The following is a 12,582-nucleotide window of genomic DNA, read 5'->3' on the forward strand; positions in this document are numbered from 1 at the left end:
CCTCAGAGCCAGGATCTGGATGGGAACAATCAAGGAAGCAGGGTCTTATCAGACCCCCACTCTGGCTCTGCCTGGTGGTTCCACTCTCCACATACCAAACACAGGAAATTAAGTCTCCAAGAGTGGTAACTGACCTCAGGTCACAATTGTTGGGTGTGGGAAGAGATTCAAATGCAGGTCTGTTCTCTTCTCCATCCATCATCTTCCCTGTCCTGGGGGCAAGTGGTCTGGGGCTCAGAGAATGCCCCACTGTTGCCACTGATTGGAATTCCAAGAGTGGGGGTCAGTGGTGAGGTAGGTATGAGCCTCCAGCTTGCCTAGAGCCTGGAACAATAGTAGGGTGCTGGTGGGGAAGGGAGGTGGGGCTCAGGTTGTGATGATGGGAGCAGAGGGCTTGGGGCTTCATCCCAAGGGTTGTGGGGGCCTTGGAAAGGCTTTCAGCCGCAGAGTGATATTGTCAGTTTTGGAAAGATCCCTCTGGCTGCTGAGGTAAGAGAATGGATTCAAGGGGGCAAGATGGGACAGGACCAAAGAGGGGGCTGCTGCCTGGTCCAGGTAAGAGGAAGAAGCCCGGGCAAGGGCAGAGAGGCTGAGCAGTAATACTGCACAGGCAAGCTTAGACCTGATAGCAAAGCAGGCAGGACACCAGGACTGGTACTGGGTCTCGGGCTGACCTCCAGTAGAGTCCTGATCTTACTCTCTGCTGGCTGAATGACTTTGGGAAGCAACTTAGCATTCATAGGTCTCAGTGTCCTCATCTGTAAAGTGGGAATCATTAAGCCATGTTTGGGGTAGCTCTGGGGAGTCAGGGAGGTGACAGCTGTAAGAGAGCTAGTGCTCAGCCAGAGGGGCAAAGCCTACAGAGATGGACCTGGGATGGGAGGGAAGGCTGCTGAAGACTGGGTATCCAGAGGCTTGGATCCTGTATGGACCCTGATGATCCTAGAGTTGTCTCAGGCTGGACTGGGCCACAGTGGGAGTTCACTGGCTGCCCTGCCCTGGCCAGGCTGTGACTCTGGTTTTGGCAAGGAGACGGCAAAGAAGCTAGACGCTATGGGCTTCACGGTGCTGGCCACCGTGTTGGAGTTGGATGGCCCTGGTGCCCTAGAGCTGCGTGCCTGCTGTTCCCCTCGCCTAAGGCTGCTGCAGCTGGACCTGACCAAGCCAGCAGACATCAGCCGAGCACTGGAGTTCACAAAGGCCCACACCACCAGCACAGGTCAGTGGGCCTAGATCCCCCAGGAGAGGGTGTGCTTGGGTGGGTGTGAATGGGCGGAGGTTTGCTGCTGGGCAGACTCAACTCTGAGCTTCCTTTCTTTGTCCCCCTTCTCTGTGCCCTCAGGCTTGTGGGGCCTGGTCAACAATGCAGGCCACAACAATGTAGTGGCCGATGTGGAGCTGTCTCCAGTGGCCACATTCCGCAGCTGCATGGAGGTGAATTTCTTCGGTGCGCTTGAACTAACCAAGGGCCTGTTGCCACTGCTGCGGCGTTCTAGGGGTCGCATCGTGACTGTGGGCAGCCCAGCAGGTGAGTGCCCTTCCCTACTGGAGTAGAAAAGGTGCTGCTGCAGAGCAGGGAGGGTTGCTGGAGCCCCTGGTCCATGCTGAGCTGCCTCCCTCCCAATCCATCCCCAGGAGACATGCCATACCCATGCTTGGCGGCCTATGGGACCTCCAAAGCGGCCATGGCACTGCTCATGGACACATTCAGCTGTGAACTTCTGCCCTGGGGGGTCAAGGTCAGCATCATCCAGCCTGGCTGCTTCAAGACAGGTGGGCATCGAGTTTGGGATACGGTGTGTGGGTGTGTTCATATCTGGGGTGGAGTCAGGTCTAAGGAATGGGCCTGGCTCTGTCTGGAGGCAAGGATCGGTTTTGAGGTAGACTGACCTGAGTCTGGCTTTGGCTTCCCTAAGTGAACCCACCCTGACCTTGTGGCTCCTTCCTCAGAGTCTGTGCAGAATGTGGGCCAGTGGGAGCAGCGTAAACAGCTGCTGCTGGCCAGCCTGCCCCGAGAGCTGCTCCAGGCCTACGGTGAGGACTACATCGAGCACTTACACGGGCAGTTCCTGCATTCGCTGCGCCTGGCGCTGCCAGACCTCAGCCCAGTTGTAGATGCCATCACCGACGCACTGCTGGCAGCTCAGCCACGCCGCCGCTATTACCCAGGCCGTGGCCTGGGGCTCATGTACTTCATCCACTACTACCTGCCTGAGGGCCTGCGGCGCCGCTTCCTGCAGACCTTCTTCATCAATCACTGTCTGCCAAGAGCACTGCGGCCTGGCCAGCCTGGCTCTACCCCAGCCCAGGATGCAGCCCTGGACCCAGACCCAAACCCAGGCTCTTCCCCCATGACGGCCCAATGAGCAGTGCACACAGATGGCCTAGCTGCTCTAGCAGACAAGGTCCCATGAGCCCTTGGCCCTCCCCTGGGCCATTGTGACCCCCCCCAAGTCTGCCCTAGAGCCTGGCCTAAAGGACCCCAGCCCTACCCACTCAGTCATTGCCCCGGGCCAGGCCTGGTGAAGCTGAGGCTTCCCAGTGAACCTCCAGGCCTTTCTTCTGCTTCATGAGCCCACACAGACCCTCCTGGGCACAAGGCTCCACCCTGTAGCTTGGAGAACCCAACTGGATGGGGAGTTTTGTGCAAGACTTAGCTGTAGCCTTTGACAGGATCCCGCAGACAGTGCCTCTGCAAACTAAGGAGTCACTGGGTGGGGTGGGGACCACCCTCAGGATTTTTTCAAGGCACCAGTGCCTCAGTGCTGCGATTCAAAGGGTAAATCCTGTTTCTTGACTGGCTCAAGAATTAGGGTCCCGACCACCCACCCCAAACCCCCCCTAGCCATAGTAGGTTCCATACCCTACTTGCCTGATTGCCACCTTTGAAATAAAGACAAATTTTTATTTCTCCTAGAATGGGGGAGATGCTGTGTTTGGAGGGTGTGACTGTCTGAGTGCCAGTCTGTGACTGTGTGACAGATTGGGAACTGCCTGGGGAACCCCTGGTGGTCAGCATGGGCCAAGGCTCTGGACAAAGATTCTGTGCTTCATACCTTTTCCTGTTCGTTGACTGTGGGCAGGTCATTTATCCACAGGTTTGGGTTTCAGCCTAGTGAAATGGGGGTAATGCCCTTGGACTAGGGTGCAGTGGGGCTCATTGAGGCAAACAGGGAGACCTGTGGCCCGCTAGGGCCAGCACCCAGTTCCACAGCCCTGTGTGAGCCTCCAGTGACTTCCCCCATCCTGCAGAACGTGAAAGCACAGAGAGAGGGCCAGCAAAGGAGGTAGAAAGCTTGGAGTGGGGGTGGCTTGACAAGGATGGCACCCAAAGGAGACAGACAGCCAGGCTTAGAGAGGGCAGTTTATTGTCTCAGAGGGCAGAGCTGAGGGACAGGGTGGCAGAGCTATTTCCCCTATGCCCCAAGGACACACTCTATCCTTCCCCTGGGCCATGGCTCTGCGGGTGACCCACAGAAGGGAGAGGAGGCTCACGCTGCCCCAGGGGTTCTCAGGGAAGCACACAAAGTGACCACATGCTTCTCAGGCGTGTCAGTGGCTGTAAACATAGGGCTGAGGGGGCCTCCTTTTTTCGGGGGGGGGGGGAGTTGGTCCAACCTTGGTAGGGGGAACAGGTGCCCAGCCCCTTTTCAGGCCCAAGAACCATCCCAGGGAGGGTCAGGAATACCGGCAGCCACTAGGACAATGTGCTATCCCCCAGGGCAGGCATGTGAGCTGTGGGCTTGGTCACAGCACACGCAGACACACACACTTGTGGGGAGCCTTGGGCCAGGGCGCTAGAAGATGGGGATGTAGTTGTCAATCTTGGCGCGGTGGCGCTGGGCAATGCACTCGGCAATCCATACGATGTTGCGACATTCTTGCTCCTTGAGCTTCACAAAGGCGTAGAAAACACCAAAGTGGAACTGGTTCAGGAAGGCCAACTTGTTCAGTTTCACCTATAGACAGAGGCAGGCGTGGTGTGCAGGTGGCCATGATGGCAGAGTCAGGCCTGGGCCACCAACCCCTCCCTATGACACGCAGGTGAGCAACCCCTCACCTCATGCTCGAAGAATCGGTCTTCCAGGGTCTTGTCTCCGGGGTTGCTGCCTGCACCCTCAAAGAGCAGCTTATACTCCTGGCCCAGAAAAGGGATGGGAAGCATGAGCACAAGGGCAATGTTGGGTGTGGGGTGGGGATGCAGATGCCAGTATGCCCGCCCATCATCCTGTGGCCAGGGCACTCACCGGGTAGTAGTCGGCCACGTTCTTGACCTGCTCATAGTCATCAGCCCGAGCCAGCTGGGCCAGACCCTCTGGGTACAGTCTCCCGCAGTGTGGAAAGAGCTTGGCACGGTCCTCCTTGGAGAGCTCTGTGCCGAAGGAGTTGATGGTGATGATGAAGGCTCGTCGGTCGGCTTCAAACTGTGGGGCCAGTACACAGGCAAGGCGAGAGGGAGGGGGAAGGAGGCAGCAGCCAGTCAGCTGGCGGGGCTTCCCCCAGGCCCAGGCTACCAGGGACTAGTGGGCAGGAAGGTGGGCAAGCACTCACCTCCAGGATGGGACACATGGCATCGGCTGTGGTCCCGCCCAGTAGGGTGCAGAACTTGTAGAAGGACTCCAGGTAGGCCTGCGCAGAGCATGGGGCTCGCTCAACTAAGGCAGGGAGCTGGGGGACTTGCCAAGCCTTCTCCTCACAGTTGCCTCTTTCCCTCCCCAGTCCCTTGCATGGTGAGTCCATACATCACACCCATCAATTGGCCAGGGCAGCCCCCCATGTCAGAACCTCGGAAACATCTGCAAATTCCAACTATTAATCAGTTGGCCGGCTGCCTCACTGCACCCAGGAGCAATAGAGCAATTTCTGACCTACTGACGGCTTCATGGTGCAGTGCCCCCTACGTGCCCTTATGTCCTCATCCCGCAGAGGACCAGGCTCAGAGAGGGGGTCTGTCTGCCCCCAGCTGCTCTGCCTGCCTTTCCCCCAAACCTCCCCTCCTCAGCCTCAGAAAACTACATGTTGATGGGCTAGTGAAGGAAGGTTACTCCTGAGAGTTCATGGAAGTGGCCTGGACTGGGTGCCCTGGCCCCTCTTGGCACCCCACCTCACGGAACTCCTTCCATCCCCCAAGCAGCTCCCAGGCATCATGAAGCAGGAAGCAAATGTCAGCTCAGTTCCTGCTGAGGAATGGTTATTGCCTGCACAGACGTCAGCCCTGCAGTGCAATGGCTGGACACATGGGCTGTGGTGGGAACGAGCACTTCCTGCCCAGGCAAACTGGATCTTCTGGGCATGAGGAAAAGACAGGTCAGCCCAGTCCCTCGTTTCCTCCCAGTACTCACTCATAAAAGTGGCTAGGCACAGGTTTCCTTCCCCAAACCTCTCTGTGTCAAGAGAGGGGGGGATGGTCTTGTGGCCCCTCTGGGGAACTCCCTTCACTCAGATCCTCCTGAGTCCCTTCTGGTGGCATGGTCACAGGGACTCTGGCTCCACAGGCTAGAGATTATTCTTCAGAGTTGGGGCTGAAGCTGAAGCTTTCAGCACCAAGGTCTGATCGCCAAGGTTCAGAGACCTTTCTACCTACCACAAGCTGACTTGGGCCACAGGCTTTGCTCCCCCAAGGGAGGAGGTGAGATGAAACCCAGGAGTCCACGAGCACAGGCATAGCCTGGCCAGCAGCACTGGGCAAGCTGTGCTCAGAAGGCCTGTGGTGACCAATGAGGTCACAGGAAACAAAAGTCTAGAACAGGTCAGAGAGGAAGAAGCCTGGAAGGGGAGAGTGGACCCCAGCATAATACATCCCTAGGAATCAGAGGGCTTGGGTGGTAGAAACAGCTGCCAATCCTACCATGGCTCACTGGTAATTCAGTCCCTCTAGGACTGTCCCCAGCCACTTTCTTCCCCATGGCCAGGCCAAGTTCCCCATGGCCTGCCCAAATCTCGAGGCCTGCCCTAGTGGGGCCTGCAGTTCCAATCTGTGGGGAAGCCACCAGCCTTCACTGAGCTATACCAATCCCTGGAAAGGCTGACCCTAGGCTCAGAGGAGATGATGGGATGGGCTCAGACTCTTCTGGAAGTTAGGGCAGTTGAAGAAACTGGCAAGACCTCAAAGGCTCAGGTACCAAGGTTGCCTCCCCATCCCCACCCTGTCCCCTGGAGCCTGCTAGTCCATGGCTGCTGTACCAGCTGCCTACAGTTCCTGCCTGCCAGGCGGCTGAGGGTCCATCTAATCTCCCATCTGTGGCCACTGGGCTGGGAAACTGCCTGTCGAGCGGGCAGTCTTGGCATGGCGCCCTCAGCCTCGGATCAGTGTTTACGGAGCTGGTGTCCGGGCAGCCCTCACCAGTGACTCCAGCTAGAACCAGTCAGGCCCGGTGAGGGTGTGGGTGAGGCTAGGGGGACAGCCGCACCCCTCACCCTGTCTCAGGGCAGGGAACCGGCAGCAGGCCAGTTGGGCGGGCAGGAGCACTCAGAACATGTGCGCATGCACATTCTCGGCTGATTGCCTGGCCTGCCTCCTTGTTAGCGGGGCAGATGAGAGCACGTGCTTTGCAAACAGGCTGAGCCAGGTGTGATCCCAGTGCTGCCAGAGTATAGCAAGTGGTTTCAGGAAACCCACCCTGCTTCTTTGAGCCCTTAGTTTTCTCATCTTACCAATTCAGATATTCATGCCTACCTAGCTCCTAGGGTGATCCTGACGATTAAAGAAGTTGACGATCTTCCTACCTCTAGTCTCTCCCCTCTACTCCATGCTCCACACCATAGCCAGAGGGGGCTTTCTGATGATACTCTGCCCTGTTGCAAACCTTTATTGGCTGACCCTGCCCACAGGATACAGTTCAAACTCTGGCCTGGCACTCCAGGCCCTCGGTGACTTCATCCTGTGTCTGCCTCTTTTTCCAGACCTGTCTCCGGCTGTCTATCTGGAACCTGCACTTCCATGGCAAACTGCCTGTCACTTGGCCCATGCTCCATGCTTTCTTCTGCATGGGCTGTTCCCCTGCCCACACCACTGCAACATATGCAGTCTCCTCACCTATTACCAGACCTCCCCTTGCACTCTGGCCCAGATTCCTGGAGGGAGACTGGAGGCCTAGCCTCTCAGGCTGCAGCTGAGTGTCAGCCACCTAGCTCCAACTCAGGCAGGAGAAGACACTCAGTATAAAGATCTGATTGCCAGATGTTCTCAGGGTTAGGTCAGCAGGGCCCGTGACTTAGGTTATACTCAGTCCCCCTTCAGGGCCTGCCTATTGCTGATCCATGTTCCTGGCTGCAGCCCATCAGTACCTCACTGTGCCCAGAGCCTAGTCTGTCCCAAATGTCCTTCACTGGTCCCTGGCCGGCCCCCTTCCTTGGCTCCCAGCCCTGCTCCTAATCTCTTTGGGCCAGGGCAGTGCTGACCCAGGAATCCCAAGCTCACTCTGTCTCCAGGGGTCACCAACCTGTGCCATAGTCAGGGGTGAAGCAGAAAGTGGTTAAGGGATAAGGATGCTGTGACGTGGCACTGGCTCTAGGCCTAGGAACCTGAGAAGGATGTGGTGACCTGGCTACACCTGGCTGGGTCCCTCCCCCCATCATAATAAGCACACTGTTGCCTCTGCTCAAATGCCTGTCCTTGCTGGCAACAGTCTAGGTGGGGTAAACCTGAAAGCTATGATCTGGGTGGCGGCCCCGTGACCCTCCTGGATGCAGGGGGAGTGGCCATCCAGGAGCCAGCTCTGACAGGCCAAGCTGTGGGGCACCAGCCACTCCTGCTGATCTTATCAGGGCCTGCCGCAGGCGCCACGAGATGGAGAACCTGTTCCATGCAGCCTGTGCCCATCATGGGAGCCAGAAAGTGGCTAAGCCTGCGGATAAGGTTAAGCCTGCGGGATAGAAGCCTGGTGCAGCTGCGTCCCGTCCCAGCACCCCACATAAACCATGAGCCCACCATACCATGGCCCCACCCCTGCCCACAGGCCAGCCCCCACCTCTGATGAGGGCACTACCTTGTAGAGTGTGTTCCGGATGATCTCGATGTTCATCTCATCAAGGTCCTGCTCTGAGATGCAGTCCTGGAAAAAGGCCGCTGGGAAAGAAAGACGTGGGGGTGAGGGTGGGCGACTAGATTCAGCCTAGGCAAGAATCCTGCTGCTGTTTAACCACCCCTGCAGGGCAAAGAGGGCCCCTGTCACAAGGCCCAGCTGGCCAGGGGTTGGGGGGCCTCCCGAACCAGCCTGGGCAATTGCCTTGCAAGTGGCAGAAGCAATACACTGGGCCATGTACACTGACCTGAGCTTCTCCTGCATCCTTGCTCCTAAAACTGATTTATAAAGGAGGCGGCCAGCCATAACATGATCTAATCGCCTCTGGGGCAGACCCAAGCTCAGACCATGCCAAAGACAGACTTGCATAAGAGGCCATGACATCCTCCTTTCTTGAGGGGCAGCTGTGGATTTGGGGCCTGATGCCCATGTATCTATAACCCCCAGGGGGGGCCTGGGGCCCACATTTGGAAAACCAGCCTACTTCTTAAGGAATGAGCTGAGTGGGCCTGGACCAGGGACCCAGAGGGCCACTGTCAGGCTGAAAGTAGAGGCCAGAACAGAATAGAGCTCCCTCCCCTGACAGGGGCCCACAGACTCTCTAGTCTGTCTCTTCTTTAAAGATGGAGAAACTAGGGGGAGAGAGGGAGCAAAAAAATAAAATAAAATAAAATAAAATAAAATAAAATAAAATAAAATAAAATAAAATAAAATAAGAAATAAAATAAAATAAAATAAAATAAAATAAGAAATAAAATAAAATAAAATAAAATAAAATAAAATAAAATAAAATAAGAAATAAAATAAAATAAAATAAAAATGGAGAAACTGAGAAGCCACAAATAGCCCAGAACTAGCTCAGAGTTACTGGAAGAGTCTATGGCAGATAGGCCTAGCAAGTAGGGCTCAGGAACCCTTGTACAGGAACAAGTGCAACTTAGAACCCAGTGTTTAGGGGCGCCTGGGTGGCGCAGTCGGTTAAGCGTCCGACTTCAGCCAGGTCACGATCTCGCGGTCCGTGAGTTCGAGCCCCGCGTCGGGCTCTGGGCTGATGGCTCAGAGCCTGGAGCCTGTTTCAGATTCTGTGTCTCCCTCTCTCTCTGCCCCTCCCCCGTTCATGCTCTGTCTCTCTCTGTCCCAAAAATAAAAATAAACGTTGAAAAAAAAAAATTTAAAAAAAAAAAAAAAAAAAAAAAAAAAAAAAAAGAACCCAGTGTTTAACCCTGGAGGCTTCCTGGAGGTGGTGCTCTGAGGACAAAGATTGTGGCTACGAGGGCACTAGCTGGTGACAGCCTTAGTGCCTTCTCCCCAGCCTCCAAGATAGGCAGGAGCCAGCACTGCCTAGGTGGGGCCCTGCAGGAAGCTCCCAGTTCCCCTTCCTCTCTTGGCCTCTGACACGAACCCTGCATCCTGCCGGACACTGCCTGACCTGGCCCCTGGGACCTGTTCTGTGGAGGCAAGTGAAGCTATTTGCTTCCCTCCTCTGCCTCACAGGCAGCCAGCCACTCTGGTCCAGCTTGGGGCCACAGTGTGTTCGAGTCCCAAGACTCTGAGGGACCTGGGCCTCTCCTCACTCCATGAGCTCAGCCTTTCTCTGCATTCTGAGAAATTGGCCAGTTTCACAAAGTTACATGGTCTGAATCAGGCCCTGGTGGTAGTCTGTCTAGCCCAGCAAAAGCAACAGGAAAGGAACTGAAGGTAGGGCAACAGAATGGGAGGGAAGTTAAGGGAAACATAAAGGTAAGCAGCAGGGGCAAGCCTTCTTTTATGGCTCAGTATCACCCCCCCACCACCCAGGGGTCCACAAACCCCACACTTGGAGGCGGTGTCCACCTCCTCCCCCCTCCACCCCAGTGGCTCACCCAGGGGCGTGTCCACCAGAATGGCATTGTAGAGCTCGGCAGGTGTCTGTGCAATGTTCACAGCCTCCATCTGCTCAAAGCTGCCTAGTGGGTGGCACTTGGGCACAAGTTCGGCGATAGACCGCTGGTGCAACGTGCCCGTGATAAGCAGGATTACGTTGTCAATCATGTAGCTGTAACTGCGGGAGGCACACAACAGCAGGGGGTTTGGAAGTCCTGGCCCAGCACTGTGACCCTGCCCCCACCCTGCACAGGCCACCCTCAACAAAGAGCACCACCTCAATGGTGTTGCTGACCAGCACCACTGGTTCACCTCCCTGCCCGGTTGCAGCCCTACTCCAGCACCAGGAGTCTGAGACATACACAGCCCCTCCCTTGGGAGTGTGGCACAGATTCATGCCCCTTGAGTGTCTGGGAAGAGGTAACTACCCCACGGTGTGAACAGAGTTCTGGCAGGGAACACAGAAGGAGGTGCAAGGCCAGCCTGGGGATGAAAAAACTGGGAGATGTAATTGTGTTCTGGGAAGAGGGAACAGTGTGTGCAAAGGCCTGGAGGCATTCACCGAGTGCCTGCCGCATTCGAGGAACTGAGCACAGTTCAGGGTTGGCAGAAGGAGGGAACCAGGGCAGTGCTCCTAGCTTGCTGGGGCCTGGTCGCTGGTCCTGCAGGCCAGGCTGAGGGTCCTGACTGTATTTTGAGCACTAGAGATCCATGAGCAGGATGTAAGCAGGGAGTATTACAGTCCTGTTAGAGTCAATCTGGCTGCTGGGTGGGGATGTGGGGAGGGGGAGATGGCAAGGGGAGGAAAGGCTGAAGAGTAGGGTGGGGAAAAGCCAGAGAAAAAGGGAAGGCCAGAAAGGAGCTAGCGGGAGGGCCCCTCTGGAGTAAGGCCCCAGGTCAGGCAGAGATGGAACAGGTAGATAGCTGCCCTGCACAGTTCCACTCCAAAGGCAGAGCACCGCCTCCTTCTTCAGCTGGAGGCCTAGGCCAGGTATCCGCGCAGGAGGCCTAGAGGGGACCCAGAGGCCTGGATAGGGAGGCTGGGCTCAAGTTGTCCTAGGCCTAAGCTCCTTGGCTCTCCGCTCTGGATAGCACATGAGCAGCAGAGGGGGCTGTGGAGCTGGGGAGGGTGGGGCTTCCCGGTTCAGACTTGGCAAGGGGCAGGGCAAGCTCTGCTTCCGAACTTTAAGACAATGGCACAAAGGAGCCGGGGCAGAGCTCTGTCTAGTCACCTACGTGGGAATGGGGTGAAGCCAGGAGCGGCGGCGGGGGGGGGGGGGGGCAGTGAGGAAGGCCCCAGGCACAGTCAGGTGGCATTAACCACAACATTCCTCCAGCCTGTCACCAGTGATGAACTCAGGGTACACGAGTGGATGAGGCCTGTGGGGAGGGGCACCACTGAAGGGTCAGAGCTAAGGTGCAGGCTGCTGCCCTGAATGGGCACTTAGCACAGGACTTGCCCTAGTTTTTGGGTGGCCCACAACTAGGCCCCTCTCCTGGGAAAGTGTTTTAAGCACCCAACGCTGAGGCTGTCCATGGAAGACCCCTGGTGGGCATTGGCCCTAAATACCAAGGGAAGAAAGGGAAAGGGGTGGCCCAGGCCTCAACTCAGACGGCCAGCTATTGGGGGAGCTCCCACAAGGCCCTCCAGGAAGGCGACAGGAAGAAAAAGCCACAGCTCCAGTCCTGACCTGACCCCCTACTCCCCCTGCTTGCTGCACCCTCCCCCAGCTCCCACCAGCGCCTTGCTGTGACCTCTGCTCTCCTGGGCTTGGGGCCAGGCAGCTGCCCTCTCTCCGCCCCCAAACCGGCTGGGTCAGTGACAGGATGTGCACTGAGAAGAGACAGGCCCTCCCCTTCTCAAACTGAGGGCTTCAGGCGGGGCCCATTGTAGCTGCAAGGCAAGAAGCCCAATGGCCAGCCTTCTGCCCCGAACCTGACAGAGCTGGCAGAGCAGAGGGACCTCAGAAAAAGCTCATTAGAGTTCTGGGCCTTGGCCTCCAGCCAGAGCCTGCATCCCCTCCACCCTGGACAGCATCCCTTGTTCCCAATGCCTCCAGAATCTCATGTACCACAGGACCTGTGCTACATGTCACTTCCTGCAGCCCTCTACCTGCACCCCAACCAGCCCCACTCCAGTCTTCCTGTTCTCTGAGACAGCCACAAAGACTCCTGTCCCCGGCCTGAGGATGCTCTTCTCCACTCTCACAACCTTGTGGACAGGGACAGAGAGAAGGGTACCCCTCTTAGGCCTATACTATCTGATTGACCCCGCGGCCACCAGCATCACCAAACCCAGTATCCAAGGAAGAGAGAGTATAGGCACTCGGCCCTGTCACACCATCAGACAGATGACCTCCATGTCCCATTTCTAGGGTCCCCATGCCCTGGCACTGCACTCCCCATCTATCTCTGTCTTTTCAGAGGTATCCCCACAAGCCAGTTTTCTTTCTCTAAATCTCCCCACTCCCTCTGCTCACAACCCAGGGTATTCGTTTATGTTGGGGATGGGGCTGGAGGCAGGGCTCAGGGGAGGCCCTGGTACTCCTCAGGGTCCTGGCCTGGACTTAGAGGAGAGCCCGTGGGAAGACTCTACCATCTGGCTTTTCTGTTGTCCCTCCAATGATGTGGAACAGGCCAGCTATGAGTCACTTTTCAGCCTTGACAGCAAATGTCGGGGCCAGTAGTAGTACCT

At 56.7% G+C, this 12,582-nt stretch overlaps 2 protein-coding genes across 2 annotated transcripts in view; one reads left to right on the top strand and one right to left on the bottom strand.

Annotated features, from left to right (window-relative positions):
* Positions 1 to 425: 425 nt before the first annotated feature.
* HSD11B2 (hydroxysteroid 11-beta dehydrogenase 2) lies at positions 426 to 2,458 on the top strand. The gene is made up of 4 exons (XM_047078570.1): positions 426 to 1,219; positions 1,343 to 1,528; positions 1,636 to 1,773; positions 1,951 to 2,458. Exons 1-4 carry the CDS (start codon positions 877 to 879, stop codon positions 2,364 to 2,366), a joined length of 1,083 nt encoding a protein of 360 aa, XP_046934526.1. The 5' UTR covers positions 426 to 876; the 3' UTR covers positions 2,367 to 2,458.
* An 893-nt stretch (positions 2,459 to 3,351) lies between these two features.
* Positions 3,352 to 12,582, bottom strand: part of ATP6V0D1 (ATPase H+ transporting V0 subunit d1) — a 39,555-nt gene continuing 30,324 nt past the window's right edge. Inside the window, exons 3-8 of the mRNA XM_047078571.1 lie at positions 9,887 to 10,065; positions 7,989 to 8,068; positions 4,552 to 4,629; positions 4,248 to 4,424; positions 4,061 to 4,138; positions 3,352 to 3,959 (exon numbers count right to left, since the gene is read on the bottom strand). Of these exons, the coding sequence (XP_046934527.1) occupies positions 3,798 to 3,959; positions 4,061 to 4,138; positions 4,248 to 4,424; positions 4,552 to 4,629; positions 7,989 to 8,068; positions 9,887 to 10,065 (754 nt within the window). The 3' untranslated portion in view covers positions 3,352 to 3,797. The remainder of the gene's footprint in view (positions 3,960 to 4,060; positions 4,139 to 4,247; positions 4,425 to 4,551; positions 4,630 to 7,988; positions 8,069 to 9,886; positions 10,066 to 12,582) is intronic.

This window comes from Lynx rufus, unplaced genomic scaffold (assembly GCF_022079265.1).
Source record: "Lynx rufus isolate CCGP_SWC_20201006 ecotype Redwood Valley unplaced genomic scaffold, mLynRuf1.p SCAF_16, whole genome shotgun sequence".
Lineage (NCBI taxonomy): Eukaryota > Metazoa > Chordata > Mammalia > Carnivora > Felidae > Lynx > Lynx rufus.